Raw genomic sequence first — 15,312 nt, forward strand, 5'->3', positions numbered from 1 at the left:
GTGGTCATGTGACAGACGCGCGCCTCCCACGTGACCGGTAGTGACGTCACGCGAAGACGTTGGACGTGACGTCAATCTCAGCAGTCCACCGTCCCCACAGAAGCCGCTGGTTCCGAAGAGGCGGAGCTCAATCTGCTTCTACATCGCGTCTTGTAGGGATTTATTTCTTTATAAAGATGTACATCTTCATGAAGGACATCAACAGCGCTACGATGAAGACCAACTCACAAGGTTTGTGTGTGTGTGGTCAACCTGCCGTAGCGCTCACCAATAAATCAGAATCAGTTTTTTTAGCCTGGAAAAATCCGATGAGCTATGAAGCTCTTAAATTTCGATTTAAAGCTTTCGTGACTGCAAGGATTCATCTTCTTTGGTTCTTTCGGTAAACTCACGTAGAATGAGAACAAAATAATAAATTGATAAAATAAAATAACACAATAATATTCTCACGACGTTTCGGCCACAACACAAGCGGCCTTCATCAGGTGAAGGGACGAGACTGTCTGGAGTGCTGTCCTCCAGACAGTCTCGTCCCTTCACCTGATGAAGGCCGCTTGTGTTGTGGCCGAAACGTCGTGAGAATATTATTGTGTTATTTTATTTTATCAATTTATTATTTTATGAAGCTCTTGTTTAACATGTTCAGTAAAATATGTACACGATAAACTTTATTACACACCACACACGGCTAACTCATCACTCGTGTAAAATAAACACGGGCCGTCCATAAATGACGTCTAGCACCTAGTGGGGGGGGGGGGGGGTCAGACATTTGTGACGATCCATGTCTTGCTCCCAGCGCGTGTAGACAGCCTCAGGCCTTAGCTTGGCCCGACGCTGGGCCCACCAATTGCTGAACTATCTGGAGAATTGTGGAGGGAGGTACACATGTGCAGACACAGAGACACCCTTACACACGTGCATATTAATTCGTGCATCAACTCTAGGTTGGCTATTTCATAGCTTTACACTGCGTTTTCAGGTTTTACCATGTGAACATCCCAAGCACGTGGAGCGAAACGTCAAGACATGCCAAACAATATGCAGTATAACACAAAACATGTCAGAGAGCTGTACAGAACTGCTAAAACCTAAGTAGTAGCTGTTTTTCATTTAGCTCGTTGTCAATCCACTACACTCTTGTCAGTCATGGGAGTTGCTTGTCTAATATTATGAAACTATGTAGCAAGTGTCTGATCGGAATAACGCATGATACTCACGAGGTGAACTTTGTCCAGTTGACTGGTGTTCACTGCTTAGCCGGTGCACACTGCTAACAAGCTGTCGACCTGAGTTTTATTCCCAGCCGTGGCTAACCTCAGTGGGGAGTGGTATCTGAATCAGTTCTGCGCACTAGCTTCACCAACCCGAAATGAAGACAGTGGTGATGTATGGTCAGATAAGCCCCAGGACCCAACTGGCATGAGGCACCCCTCATTGAGCAGTGGATTGACAGCACTGTACATGTGCATGTGGGTCTGGAATGCTATTGCCAATAAACTTCAACTTGAATCACTACCTATGAGATCTTCACTCAAAACTGCTCTAGAGGAGTTGTACACCCCTAGCTGCCACTGCTATTCAGTGGCCTAAAATATGGCTCTAGATTTTGGTGTTATAATTTATTTATGTAGTTTATTGTTAAAATTCGGTCACAGTCCCTATGATCACTGTTACATTGCATTTATGGCTTTTATTTTGGTGATTTCGAAAACGTTTTTTTTGTTTTTGGCCATGTTTTTGTTTATTGTAGTACGGAGTTAGACTGATGGCCTTAATCTTAGTTGTCTTGTGGTTGTTGTTGTTATTTGACTTGCATCCCACTGGGATTTTTGCACACAGCGTTGGTGTACGGTGCTATTTCAGGAATATTTTTATAGTTTTTTTCCTGGATTTTCTGTTTGCACAGTCACATAATCACTTTAAGATGTTTTCTTGTTCATGTTTTTTGTTTGTTGAGGTTGCACCCGATTCAAGATCCGAATGGCTCACAGGGCTATACCAAATAAATAAACTATGAAACTATGATGATGTGTGACGGGGGGGTGGGGTGGGTTTGAGAAATGTGACGTCACATCAAAATGCGCCACTTTAAATAAATATAGAATTTTGATTTAAAGCTTTCGTGACTGCAGTAATTCATATTCTTAGTTTTTTCGGTAAAGTCACGTTGAAGAGAAACAACAAAATAATAAAAATATATAAAACAATAAAAAAATTCTCACGACGTTTCGACCATAACTCAAACGGTCATCTTCAGGTGTGTTGGTTTGCATAAATTTACTTTAAAACGGCGCATTTATTTAATTATAAAAAAACTTTGGCGTCACGCGCAGCGATTTGGCAGTTTGCCCAGGACTAGTCCATCTATTTTTTTTGAAAAGAGGAGGGGGGAGACGAAATTTTTATAATGTATGCTGTCTGAAAGCCACTGTAAGCGTGAACAATCAATTAAGAACTGAAATGGTTTATCAAATCTTTCCAATGATTGCTAAGATAGAATCCATCTTCTCGGTTGAAATTGTCTCTGTGCTTGTATATGTGGATAGCCTCATGAACGAATCTCTCATGGAAGCCAGATGGCTTACAAAGAACCTCCGTCTTGGAAAAGTCAATGGCATGTGAGCCTACTGAATTAGAACAATGATCTGCTACGGCCGAGGTGTTGGTCCTACCGTGTTTAAGGTCTGCTTTATGTTCACGAATGCGGTCCGAGACATGGCGTTTGGTTTCTCCAATGTAACTACTACCACAGAGGCAACTTAGTTTGTAGACACCAGGGTATTGTATGTCCGGAATCACATCTTTTACAGACGGAACCAGATCACGGATTTTATGTAATGTGTTGAAACGGACCTGGATCTTGTGTTTATTCAAGATTTTGGAGATCTTTTTTGTGATCCCAGCAATGTAGGGTAAAGTGATGGTTTTGAAAGGCTCCTCAAGAGGGTTCTTCTTCATGGTTTGAGTGATAGCTTTGCGGATTGTATAGTCGGAGTAACCATTAGCCCTAAGAGCTTGGTGTACGTGCTTGATTTCACTGCTTATGTGTTCCTGGTCGGATATGCATTGGGCTCTATGATACAGAGTCTTGATGAGAGAATTCTTCTGTGATGGATGGTGGTGGGAATCCGGTTTCAGATAAGCATCCGTATGGGTAGCTTTCCTGTAGACAGAGTGGCTCATTGAACCAGTTATAGCTAACATTTTCATGGAGAAATTTGAGACTGACGCCATCCAGACTGCCACTCTGCGCCCAACCTTATGGAAGAGGTACGTGGATGACACTTTTGTCATCTGGCCACATGGCCGGCCTGCTCTAGACCAATTCTTCGACCACATCAATTCCATACACCCAGCCATCAGATTTACCATGGAAGTCGAAATAGATGGCAAGATACCTTTTTTGGATGTCCTAATTAAAAAGAGACCTGATGGTTCAATGAGCCACTCTGTCTACAGGAAAGCTACCCATACGGATGCTTATCTGAAACCGAATTCCCACCAACATCCATTGTTGTTATTGTTGTTATTTGACTTGCATCCCACTGGGATTTTTGCACACAGCGTTGGTGTACGGTGCTATTTCAGGAATATTTTTATAGTTTTTTTCCTGGATTTTCTGTTTGCACAGTCACATAATCACTTTAAGATGTTTTCTTGTTCATGTTTTTTGTTTGTTGAGGTTGCACCCGATTCAAGAGCCGAATGGCTCACAGGGCTATACCAAATAAATAAACTATGAAACTATGATGATGTGTGACGGGGGGGTGGGGTGGGTTTGAGAAATGTGACGTCACATAAAAATGCGCCACTTTAAATAAATATCGAATTGTTATAACACGAATTTTTATTATTAACTATTTGATTATTTAAATTTACTAAGGTCTCCTTTTATTTATTCCATGAAGGAGCATTTTGCTTTTCCATGGGAGAATGGAGAAGCTTACATTTTAAATTTGTTTTAATGATTGTTATGAAACATTTTGATTCTAATGATTATACCAGGGTTTTTCATTCTGTGGAATGAATATGTGATTGTTATAATTGTACTCTACATTTTGCTTTGTTATATCACAAAGTTTAAAGTAATTTTTTTAATAGTTATAATTACTTTTTATATTTTATGATTATAAGATAATTTCAATATATTCTGAACATCTGCAGTTTTAGTTAGACGTTGAATATTTTCAAGTGAATTTTATGCTAAATTTAAGCTTTTCAAAGCCTCAGTTTTATATACGTGTTTTCTCCTATAACATCTGAGTGCAGCGCCACATTAAATATGCACTACAATGACAATAGTTTAAAGCGATTAAAGCATGTTTTATTTTCAAAATGGAAATATAATTTGTGGGGGACGGGGCAGAGTTTTGTTACATCATATTTGAGGGGAGGTCTGACTTTTTGTGACGAGGGGGGGGGGGGTCTAAAATCGTCCAAAATCGCTTGACGTCATTTATGGACGGCCCCATAGCACAAGCGAGAGAACGGGGGGGGGGGGGGTAGCTGTGTGGGGGGCACAGTGATGGGTAGAGGAAGACTTGGTGGTACCTCTCAGTGATTGGTAGAGGGAGACGCGGTGGTGGCTCCTCTCAGTGATGGGGAGAGGAAGACGTGGTGGTACCTCTCACTGATGGGTATAGGAAGAGGCGGTGGTGGAACCTCTAAGTGATGGATAGAGAGGGAGATGCGATGGTACCTCTAAGTGATAGGTAGAGTGAGACGCAGTGGTGGTACATCTCTGGGTGCTGCTGCGCAGGGGGTCGGCACCGCAAGCGAGGAGGTCGTGACCCGGAGGAGGAGGAGGAGGAGAGCGCTGCCAAGCGACAGCGGTCCATGGAGATGGACCACAAGCACAGTCTGTGCATGCGGACGGTGGTTTTTGGAGGTGAGTGGAGTAGAGAGGTGAAACAGGAAAGTTCAGAGAGTGTGTGGAGGAGATAGATGAGATGGGAGAGTTTGGAGAGTGTGTGGAGTAGAGACGGGAGAGTTAGGAGAGTGGAATGGAATAGAAATTTGGTGAGGTAGGAGATTGTGGAGTAGAGTGAGATGAGACGGGAAAGTTCGGAGAGTATGTGGAGTAGAGATATGAGGCGAGGCGGTCTGTACCCGTACCTGAGGTCGCATCTGCACCACCCCCTTGATATATTATCTTTCTCAAACCTTCCAAACGGTTCCTCCTTTCCTGCAAAATCTCTCCCCTCCAGTCCTCAGCCAATTCCCCGCCTCCTCCTGCCCAGCTGCAATCCTGCCGCCTTCCATCTTCACGAGCCCTTCTCTCGCCCCCCCCCCCCCCCACACACAGTTAATTGCATCTCTGCGCCACCATGAATTCCTTCGTGTAAATTCTAAACTGAAGCCCACTGAGCAATAAAGCTCTTTGTTGACCTGGCCACAAATTATAGCTCAAAGAATTGGCTTATCGGCGTGTGGTAATGTATAGCAGCCAAATAATCGAAACGCAAATTGATTCTACATGTGGAGGGAAAAATCGGAGGACCCGGAGAACAATTCACGTGGCCACGGGGAGAACGTGCAAACTTCAAATATGCAGGCATCAGGGTTGGGATCAAACCCACGATATCCTCTATCACTGGCGAGGTAGTTAACATCGAGCCACCGGGGTGCCTCTGATTCACGCATTCTTACCTCCAAACTGAGACTCTTGTGCCCCGCACCCCCACATCCCCCCCTTGTGTGTGCAGACCGTGACAAGCGGACAGCGACCAAGCCTGCGGCCCCACGACACAGATCCCGGAGCCCCCTGAGAGTGCGATGCTCCGTGGATGGGGAGTCGATTGGGTCCCGCATGTGCACTGTCAGCATTGGTGGTGGGGAGCAAGGAAGAGGTGGACCACGCCGACAACGTTCCCCACGTTCCCCACTCTGCCGCTCCCATCCGGTGGATGAGAACCACGATGGGCCGAGTTCCAAGCGGCCATCGTGAGTAGAGCTGCGAGTGCACACGAGCGTGTGTGTGCATGTGTACATGCCGAGCAGGGTGCAGGGTGGTGGAGCAGTGGGACCCATTGCTCTACAACAACACCAGGTTGACCCGAGTTTATTACCAGCCATGGCTAACATCAGTGACCAGCAATAATTGAACCGGTCCCGAGTCTCTCCTAGGTCGACTCAGCTTAAAAAAGATATCACCTGGTAATGTATGTAAGCATTAGCAGCCAAAGACAGCCAGATGTAGTGCTTGTCATTGTGCAATGTTTATATTTTAATATCTCGCTGACAATACTTTGCCCCAACAGCCTTCTTCGTAGGGCCATTGCCCAAAACGTCGCCTATTATACATTTCTTATTTTAAGGCCACAGTGTTATTGACTGACGAGTTTCTTCTCTATCCCACACGTCGGTGGGATGTAGTCTACCAGCGACTTGTAAGAAAGAAGTTAAAGCCCTGGGTGTAGCCTTGACACAGCCTAACTTAAAGCGTAGCTTGGCATAGCCAGGACAATGAATCCGCGTTTGTTTTTGGTGTTCGGCCACGTGGTGCCAATGCTTGACGTTAACCCTCTACCACCCAACGAGGTCGTCAAATTTACAAGATATTGTTTACACTCGCCGATGTATGGGTTACATTCTGTTCAATGAATCTCCTCGCCGGTGGCTTAGGACTCTTCACTACCAACATTAACATGAATCAAACTTGACACGGTCTCCGTTTAAGTGAACCGCATGCTTAGCTCGCGTGGCTGCCTTCGGCTCCTCGTTCACCGCCGCGCCCTCTCGTTGTGTTCCAATCAGAGTGTGGAGCAGGCTGGGTCCAATTGGTGTGCCGTCGCACACCACCTCCGGTCCCGAGGGCCATCGGTGGCAGCGGCTGAGCGTTGTCCCACCTGTGACGACGCGGGCCGAGCCGGCGGAGTACCGTGCTCCGGCGCGCAACGTCAGCCAGGAACCATCCACTTTGTACCAGATCACGGTAAATGCAGTGGCCGCACACACGTGGACACAGTCGGTGGTTATCTCCGTGGTATTATTGGTAAACATACTATGTGCTATCTGCTTTACAGTGGACCTTAATTATCCAGTGATGTCATATGCTGGCGTGATGGTCGGAATAAAAAAAAAATGAATTCAAATTACACAATTGGGATGACACAGCAATGTTGCCCTCTCCCCCACTGCAAAAAACATGGAAGGACCCTCCACAAAAAGAGTATTTAGACTCAGTGAAGCTCTCCTGAATAAAAACGCATTGTAATAATACAGGGGCAGATCCAAAGGGGGGTAACAAGGACAATCCTTCGGAAAGCCTTTCGCAAACTGTTGGAGCAGGTGCTGTTCGTGGGCACCTTTTAAGGCCAGCATAGCACCTCAGGGTATAGTGTGGTTGTTACCTCAGTGCTCATGTTTACACACGACACCAGGTACTCATTTAAAGCTGAGTCGACCTAAGTGAGGCCAACAACCACTTTATTTGGCCATGAGCGGGAATTGAACTTGGGTGGCCAGGGTTTGTAGGGCAGTGTGCAAACCACTGAGCCAGCACTCCCCGCAGACACACGTACACGTGCAGGCTTACAAATTGCTTGGGGTCTTGCTGGCTTGGTTGGAAATTTGGGATTGTGGGTCTGGGATATGACCTCATGGACTAATTCCTTTGTTGGGATAACGTTTTTCTTGTTTGTGCCTTTTGTTTTGGTGCCATTTCTTAACTTGTTTGTTGATTCTTGATTTTGCTTGCTCGTAGGGTTTTCATTTGCTTTGGCAGTGGCTGTATGTGGGATTTGGTCCGAAAAATTATTAATGTCCATTGTGGGATGCTTTTAGCATGAATGATGCTATATAAAAGGAAATATACCTTATTGTTCACTCCTGGCCACTGCTTCTTGTGTCCCCAGATTCCTTTTGGGAGGAAGTACGGCAAGGAGGGGCTTCTGCAGTTCCTGCAGCAGGGCTGCTGCACGCCCTTCACTCCGTTGCAGGTATGAGCGCGAGAGATTAAGCGATGTGTTCAAGCTGGACTGCCTACAATCCATCCTGGGTTTAACTATTCTGTGTTTAAACTATTGGTCAAATGTCCAAACGGTGATTTTCTATTCATCACTGTATGCCCAGATTAATGAAAAGGCTTTGATCTTGTATTTGAATAACAAAGTGATGGTGTCGATTTGTTAGATGTGGAGTGGGAGGGTATTCCAAACGGTAGGGGCTGTGCATGAGAAATCTCATCCATCAATGGGACCATGCCCACCACGCTACACCATTGATGACAACACTGTGCCTCTCTCCAATATTGTGTCTGTATGTGTGTTCTTCTCAGTTCCACTTTGAGGGAGACATGGCAACATTCTATGTGGTGAACTACATGGTGGCCTTGAACCTCAAGGCGCTGTCACGGAAAATTGTCTTTCCCGACAACTATAGGGTGAGTGCGTCGGGGAGGCAGGAGGTGATAGGCCGACCGCTATGAGATGTAAATGTTACATCAGCTGTTTATAGCTGGAGATCACAGCATATCAATAGATTGTTTAATACATCTGTCCAGAGCTTTGAGCGTACTTGACTTGAATGCGTACGTGTTTTTCCCCCGGACAGTGCAGCTTCTGCCTCCAACCTCAATGCTCATTCAGGGAATTTGCCGAACAATCCTAATACAGGATCCTCGTGAACAAGTCTTGAGTCTGAGCAAGACTCTCCTGGATAATGAGAGGGCATCATTATTATCCTCATGTAGCCTTTCATAGTGGCCCCAAGAGGTTACTTGGTTGTTCCATTGAAATCCCCTGGGATGGCTGGAAAAGACAGCCGAAGTGGACTGGAGGGCTAGGCCAATAGGTGTGCAATTATGCATGGGTTAAATGCATTTCAGCACACATAATGCATGCGTTTAGTCACACGTGTAAGAATCATTTGATTTTGGGTTGAATAGCTCATATACTATGTGTGACCACCCACAGCTATAAAGATTACAGCAATCGAAATCATAAAAAAATAGTCAAATCATCAAACTCATTGAATTGTTGGTGGAAGCCGGGATTCATTTCAAGAATCAATTTACTTTTTCATGTCATTTTAATCATTTCGTTTTTACTGCTTCCCATTATTCCCATCTCATTTTTACCATTTTCTTTGATCCATTTGCCAAATTGCTGCCATCTTGCTGCCATCTTTCCCCCTATGTACAAAAATGAACAGCAAAGAACTGAATGCAAATCGAATACTTTACACGTGATTGGTGACCAGGGCTCACTGTGGAAAATTAAGCATATCCTGGTTTCTTGAGTTCTCTCACACCTGGTTGCACAACATGCATTAGAATTGTGACACATACACACAGACATGCCCACGCATAAATTGATGCAACTTTCGCGAGCGAATGGGAGCATCGTCGCATCCCTGTCGGGCTAACGAGGTAAGGGAGGGGTGCCAACGTGCCCGCGGCCAGCTGATCGGTGTCGCCGCTTTGTCCGTGTTGCAGGCCATCGTCTTGATGCGCCCAGTCCTAGGCCCACCGTCTCCGCTCGCTGCGGACCTAACGAAGGACGACCAGCGGCTGATCGAGGTGAGGAGGCCATGCGTACAGCCGGCACGCGGCTGCTCTGCTCTCACCTTCGTTCTGTGTGTACGTGTTGGTACATCAGATTGTATGTTGGTATATCAGATTCTTTACGTGTTGGTACATTAGAATGTGTCTGTGTTGATACATCAGAATGTGTTGGTACACCAGATTGTACGTGTTAGCACATCAGAAGTTATCACATCTATCATTACTCTCAACACCATCATACTCACCATTGACATCAACTTCATCACCACCACTCACATCATCGTAATTACCTTCATTACCATCATTGTTTGTTACCAACAGGAAGAAGCTGATCTGCCACAGCCACCCGCATCCATGTCCATGATGGTGCCCAAAGTCATGGCACCCTCTGCTCAGCCTCCGACTGTGCTTCCCGCAGCTGAGCGACCCACAGCTCTCCCAGCCACGGCTCGACCTCGCAAGGCTCAGCCTCGCGAAGATCGGGCTCCCATGGCTCTGCCACGCACAGCTCTGCCACCCACACCTCTGCCAACCACACCTCAGCCACCCACACCTCTGCCACCCACACCTCTGCCACCCACACCTCTGCCACCCACACCTCTGCCAACCACACCTCAACCTCCCACCGCTCTGCCACCCACACCTCTGCCACCCACACCTCTGCCACCCACACCTCTGCCACCCACACCTCTGCCACCCACACCTCTGCCACCCACACCTCTGCCAACCACACCTCTGCCAACCACACCTCAACCTCCCACCGCTCTGCCACCCACACCTCTGCCACCCACACCTCTGCCACCCACACCTCTGCCACCCACACCTCTGCCACCCACACCTCTGCCACCCACACCTCTGCCACCCACACCTCTGCCAACCACACCTCTGCCAACCACACCTCAGCCTCCCACCGCTCTGCCACCCACACCTCTGCCACCCACACCTCTGCCACCCACATCTCTGCCACCCACACCTCTGCCACCCACAGCTCAGCCTCCCATCGCTCTGCCGCCCACCTCAGCCGACATTCAAGGCCTCATCGCGAACTTCCTCAAGGAGTAAGGAGCCTTCCAATTCCCTGCACTCACTCAGACACGAGGGTATCCCAGCCTTTGCTTTTATGTAATATTTCATCATCAGGAATGCTCAATGCACTGCTAGGTAAATGCTTCCCCAAGCCATCACTATACAACTGCCCTGCAATGGAATAACCTACCTACAATCGATAGACAAGCTCATTTATACGCTCCAACTCCTGGATCACCCAGTACTTAGTCTAGACTAATGGCCATTATTCCTTCTGCCAGTGTGTTCTGCTCAAACCCACTTACTTTTCTTATCAGTTAGAATGGTTTCTTTACGCTGCATATTTTGTTTAAGCCACGTGTCTCTCGTTATTACCGTTTTCCGGATGTATTGCCTTCCTTCTACAGATAAGTCCCATTATCTTAATTCTATCATGAATTTATCATTGTATATCAAAGTGCAGCCCTGTAATTCCTTGCGCATTCTACTCCACTAAAGGGAGAGCTGTAGAGAACACTCTATCGTGTATTTGGCCTAGTCTTCCACAATGGCCGGACATCTTGGAAGGGTGGGGAGTACCCACACTTGACCCCAACACTGCCAATTGAACTAACTGTGGTGGACAGCTGGCTGGACAGAGGTGGGGGGATTCAATCACTTTGCACCTTTGCTTCAACGTTCGCTTACAGAACATTACACTGGCAACCTCTGATTTGCAAGTCCAGCGTAATAACTGTTACACCACTGCATCATCCAATTATTTATGCAACAATTCATTGCGACTCTTTTATCATCACAAGCACGACTGTATACTTGCATCGTGAACAAAATAATTGAGTTGACATTATGAATCGATGGTTGGCTACGCAGTCGGTGATTAAAGTGCGTTGCGTGTGCATTGGCAGGTACTACGGTCTTTATGATACCGCAGACCGCGAGGGTCTGCTCAAGAAGTATGAAAAGGATGCCCTCATCACCATCTACACCCCCTCAGAGTGAGCTGACAAACACACACTCACAAACTGGCCAGCAAGGCTGTCACATGAAAGGATGAATTGGTATTTGCCACAGACCACTCTCGAGAGACCATGTTACAGTGAATTTTGATTTAAAGCTTTCGTGACTGCAGGGATTCATATTCTTGGTTCTTTCGGTAAAATCACGTAGAAGGGAAACAATAAAATAATAAAAATATAAAACAATAGAATTAAATCATCAGTATCCGCAACGATACGAGAAGAAAGAAATGCTTTGCGAAAACACAGAAATTAAAGCACACTTGTGGATGTGAGTGTAGCCACTCCGTTTCCTAACAATCCGGATCTCGTTTCTACCTCCAGGAGCAGCCTGGGAGAGGAGGGTTCAGACAAGCCGACCCCAGAAGATTCACGTGAGTGTTGGTCACGAGTGATGTTTGCAGATCCGCGCGTCACTGTGTCACCGCTCATGTCATTCTGTCACCGTGCGCCATGCAGTTTTTTTCTCCTTGCTCCGCTCCTCCAATGCAACAGTTGACTACGTAGAGTGCAAAATAAGTTTAACATGCGCATATCTGTCGCCACTCGTATCACCACAGTTTTGTTGCCCTCCTGCCCCCTCATCCCACAGCACAGCTCAAGTGCGAGCGGCTGACGGCGGAGGACTTCATCAAAGAGCTGACGCACAAGCATCACGATATGTCCTCCTTCACCACCACTGTCAGCCGTGGCACGGTGAGCCGTGGCCTTGCACCAAAACGCCCTCATTGACATAGCCGCTGGCTCTGCTTAAACACAAATTGCTGAGCTTATGCGGCCTGAGTTACAAACCTTTCCTGTGCACAAGCCCTCAATTTATGCTTAGAATTTTTACTATAATTATTTTGACTTATTCTTTGATACCCTTATGTCTACGTAAATATGTCCACCTTTCCAAGATTAAACATGAATTATCACGTGAAACGTAACTCTTAAGAGAGATTAAAGCCATCTTCTTGGCCTTAAATATACATTATCCCTAGACTTGACACTCGATCCCATTATAATCACTAGCAACATCTCTCTCTCTCAAACCTTGACACTAACACAAGTCAAGACTCACACTTACTCTAGCCACAGCACTAACCCTGGCCGAGACTCCAACCCTGCAGTCTCCACCTCTTGGGTTGCTTAAAAATGATGGGCGGTCATGTTTACTTGTGACTCTCACTTTACAGGATACCCAGGTCAACTTCACCGTCCATGGCTTCTTCAAAGAGAGTGAGTATTTGCATAGTCACATTCACCATCAGCTTCGTCATCAGCAGTAGCATCATCAACAGCATCACTGACATTGCATTTAACTACACCAGGTGCATTCTGCACTGCATGCCATAAGCACCACCTCACCATTCTAATTGATCCTGCCATGCGGTTTATGTTAATGGCGTGGCTCTCTCTTGACGCCCGTGCACCTTTGTCGTGTGTGTCGATCCTCAGTCAAGAATTGCCAAGAGTCTGTGAAGATGTTTTGGCGGGTGGTGCAATTGGTGCCAACCATGGACGGCAGGTGAGTCACTTGCACCATGACCCAACACATCATAACAACTGCCGTTCGCCACTAAGTGGCAGTGATGTCACCACGGCGCTTGTGCCAGCCTATGTGCACATTGAGGCCACTTGAAGTGTGGAACGCCCGCTGGCAGGTCACGGGGCAGACCCAGGTGCTACGGGTCGACTGAGATGGCTGGTCAATGCACCACCTGTGCCCCCTACTATGACAACTTGCTGTGCTTTGGCCACCCAGCGCTCCGCTCGTTGTTTTGAGCGTCACTCCTCTGCCCCATTGTTGTTGGAGGGCGACTGCCTCCAACTACCCAGTAGCATTCTTAACGAGCCTCCTCCACAGAGGCCGATTTTAACACGGCGGGTACCAGTCATCGGCAAGTCCACTCAGGACCACATCCTCTTGTACCACATCACTCCATCTCTTCTCTAGCCCATTCCGCGCCCGTTTAGCCCCCTTTATCCAGCCGAACAAAAGCTGTTTAGGCATGCGGTGGCTGGGCATACGGGCTACATGACACATCATATACACACAGCCACAAACACACACCATGTTTTCGCACACAGACAATACGCGCTTTCCTTTCCTCTGCTCCCTCTCCCATTCCTTTGCTTCTTCCTTAACGAAGTTGCATACTCTTGATTTTCCAGAAGGCAGTACAGCAAGTGTGGACTAATCTCCATCTTGTCTTCTGTATGGGATAGAGTGTTGACCCCTTGCCCATGTGTGTTTCCTTCAGGTGCTCCATTAGCTTGCTGTTTAACTAAGTAATGTCTTATTATTTTTATTGACCTGCTTGTGTTGACACCCGGCAGGCCATCTGTCGCGAGTGAGCGGATGTTCATCCGCGAAGCTCTTGCAAGTGAGATGCCCCCTGCATTCGCCTCAACATCAGCGACGTCCAGCAGCTGCCCGCTTACTGCACTCACCTCGTCCCAGCAGGAGACAGTCAATTCGTTCGCAGAAAAATCCCACATGACACCGGAGTGGTCGCAAAGGTGGGCGAGAGCACGTGGGAACTGTCTTACAGCCACACACACGTGCACACACGTATGATGTCATGCTTCATTGCAAGAGTAATCAGACACAGCCCAGCAGGAGCCATTTATTCTGCCAAACCCTTATAGGGGCACCAGGGTCTTTGGACTCGGACTGTTACGTCCTTCATGCCCCTTCATTCCCCCCTACCCCTTTTGTCCACAGACAGAGGAAAGCGTCAGTCATTTTGTAAAGATTATTAAGGAGACAATGTATGCTTGAGGTGGCTTACTCCGGTCCCGAGTTTAAACGATAATTTTTGGTACGTTTCGACAAATTTTGTACAAACACATGGCCATAAAGTCGACTCGAGTGAGGAGCGACTTGACGGTGCGTCTCTGCTGCGTTGACCCCGTGACGGCGCTATTCCAAGCATGCGGCTCCCATTGAGAAGCGAGCCAAACGGCACTGTGTAATGGGGCTGCACAATCGATTCTCACCGGGAGCTGGCATGCACCCGTTTCAGGTGGCCATAGGAATCTGGTCCACAGCCCAGGCACTAGACTTGCAAGCTGGACTGTGGAAAAAAGGCAATGACGTTCTCTTTGCCTCCTGTCCGCGCTCGCCTCCACAGATGCCTGGAGCGGAACAATTGGAATTTCTCCAAAGCGGCTGACGACTTCATCCACCTCTACGTGAGTACCGTGCCGCCCACAATCCTGATCGACACACGTAATCGCAACTGCACCGGCGTGTTCACGTTTTGGCGACCGTCGCTAATGATGCCGCTTGTCTCCCTCTCCACTCTGTTCCCGCCTCTCCTCATTCCCTCATCGCAATCGCTGCTCCGGTTTTGGCTGCGGCTCCTGCACAGTCGCCAATCGTCGTTCCCGTCGTCAGGAAGCAGGGAAGATTCCGGGGGAGGCGTTTCGGTGATCAGGCGTCATCCAGAACCAGCGCCCCACCAAATGGACCCTGAGCACAACATTTATTTTTGTATCAAAACCGTGATTTTCTGGATTGTAAATACATATTCATTATATTATACATTTTGGCTGTAGTTGTGACATTTTTTTAAAGCGTTCTTGTTTGGTGACTGAATTAAATTGTGTATCTCTCCGGATAGCGGTGTACTCAGTACAGACCGCTCGCTTAGCGCTCACTTAAAGAATCAGTTTCCAACACCCTTTTTTCTTAAGTATGAGGGCTTCATTGGGGTATTGGTAAAAGTGATAATACAGATTGTAACCATTTTATAAGAATTTATTACATCAGTA

The 15,312-nt window shown here is 47.0% G+C and overlaps 2 protein-coding genes across 4 annotated transcripts; both read left to right on the forward strand.

Annotated features, from left to right (window-relative positions):
* The first annotated feature begins 75 nt into the window (after positions 1-75).
* Positions 76-8,723, forward strand: LOC142922578 (uncharacterized). 2 transcript variants are annotated; one of them, XM_076063386.1, is made up of 5 exons: positions 76-231; positions 4,763-4,891; positions 5,709-5,946; positions 6,760-6,937; positions 7,860-8,723. In XM_076063386.1, the coding sequence occupies exons 1-5, from the start codon at positions 177-179 to the stop codon at positions 7,947-7,949; spliced, it is 690 nt and encodes a 229-aa protein (XP_075919501.1). In that variant the 5' UTR covers positions 76-176; the 3' UTR covers positions 7,950-8,723. The 2 variants fall into 2 exon arrangements, with proteins under 2 accessions (XP_075919501.1, XP_075919500.1); XM_076063385.1 differs by lacking the exon at positions 7,860-8,723 and having other exon boundaries at positions 6,760-7,154.
* A 74-nt stretch (positions 8,724-8,797) lies between these two features.
* LOC116953378 (nuclear RNA export factor 1-like) lies at positions 8,798-15,084 on the forward strand. Of its 2 annotated transcripts, XM_076063383.1 has the most exons (9): positions 8,798-10,566; positions 11,440-11,529; positions 11,875-11,924; positions 12,143-12,246; positions 12,729-12,771; positions 12,991-13,060; positions 13,873-14,055; positions 14,670-14,730; positions 14,936-15,084. In XM_076063383.1, the coding sequence occupies exons 1-9, from the start codon at positions 9,863-9,865 to the stop codon at positions 14,969-14,971; spliced, it is 1,341 nt and encodes a 446-aa protein (XP_075919498.1). In that variant the 5' UTR covers positions 8,798-9,862; the 3' UTR covers positions 14,972-15,084. The 2 variants fall into 2 exon arrangements, with proteins under 2 accessions (XP_075919498.1, XP_075919499.1); XM_076063384.1 differs by lacking the exon at positions 8,798-10,566 and having other exon boundaries at positions 11,290-11,529.
* The last annotated feature ends 228 nt before the right edge of the window (positions 15,085-15,312 follow it).

The sequence above is a fragment of the Petromyzon marinus genome, unplaced genomic scaffold (genome assembly GCF_048934315.1).
Source record: "Petromyzon marinus isolate PM22_M1 ecotype Great Lakes invasive population unplaced genomic scaffold, UKy_Petmar_22M1.pri1.0 PM_Scaffold_108, whole genome shotgun sequence".
NCBI lineage: Eukaryota > Metazoa > Chordata > Hyperoartia > Petromyzontiformes > Petromyzontidae > Petromyzon > Petromyzon marinus.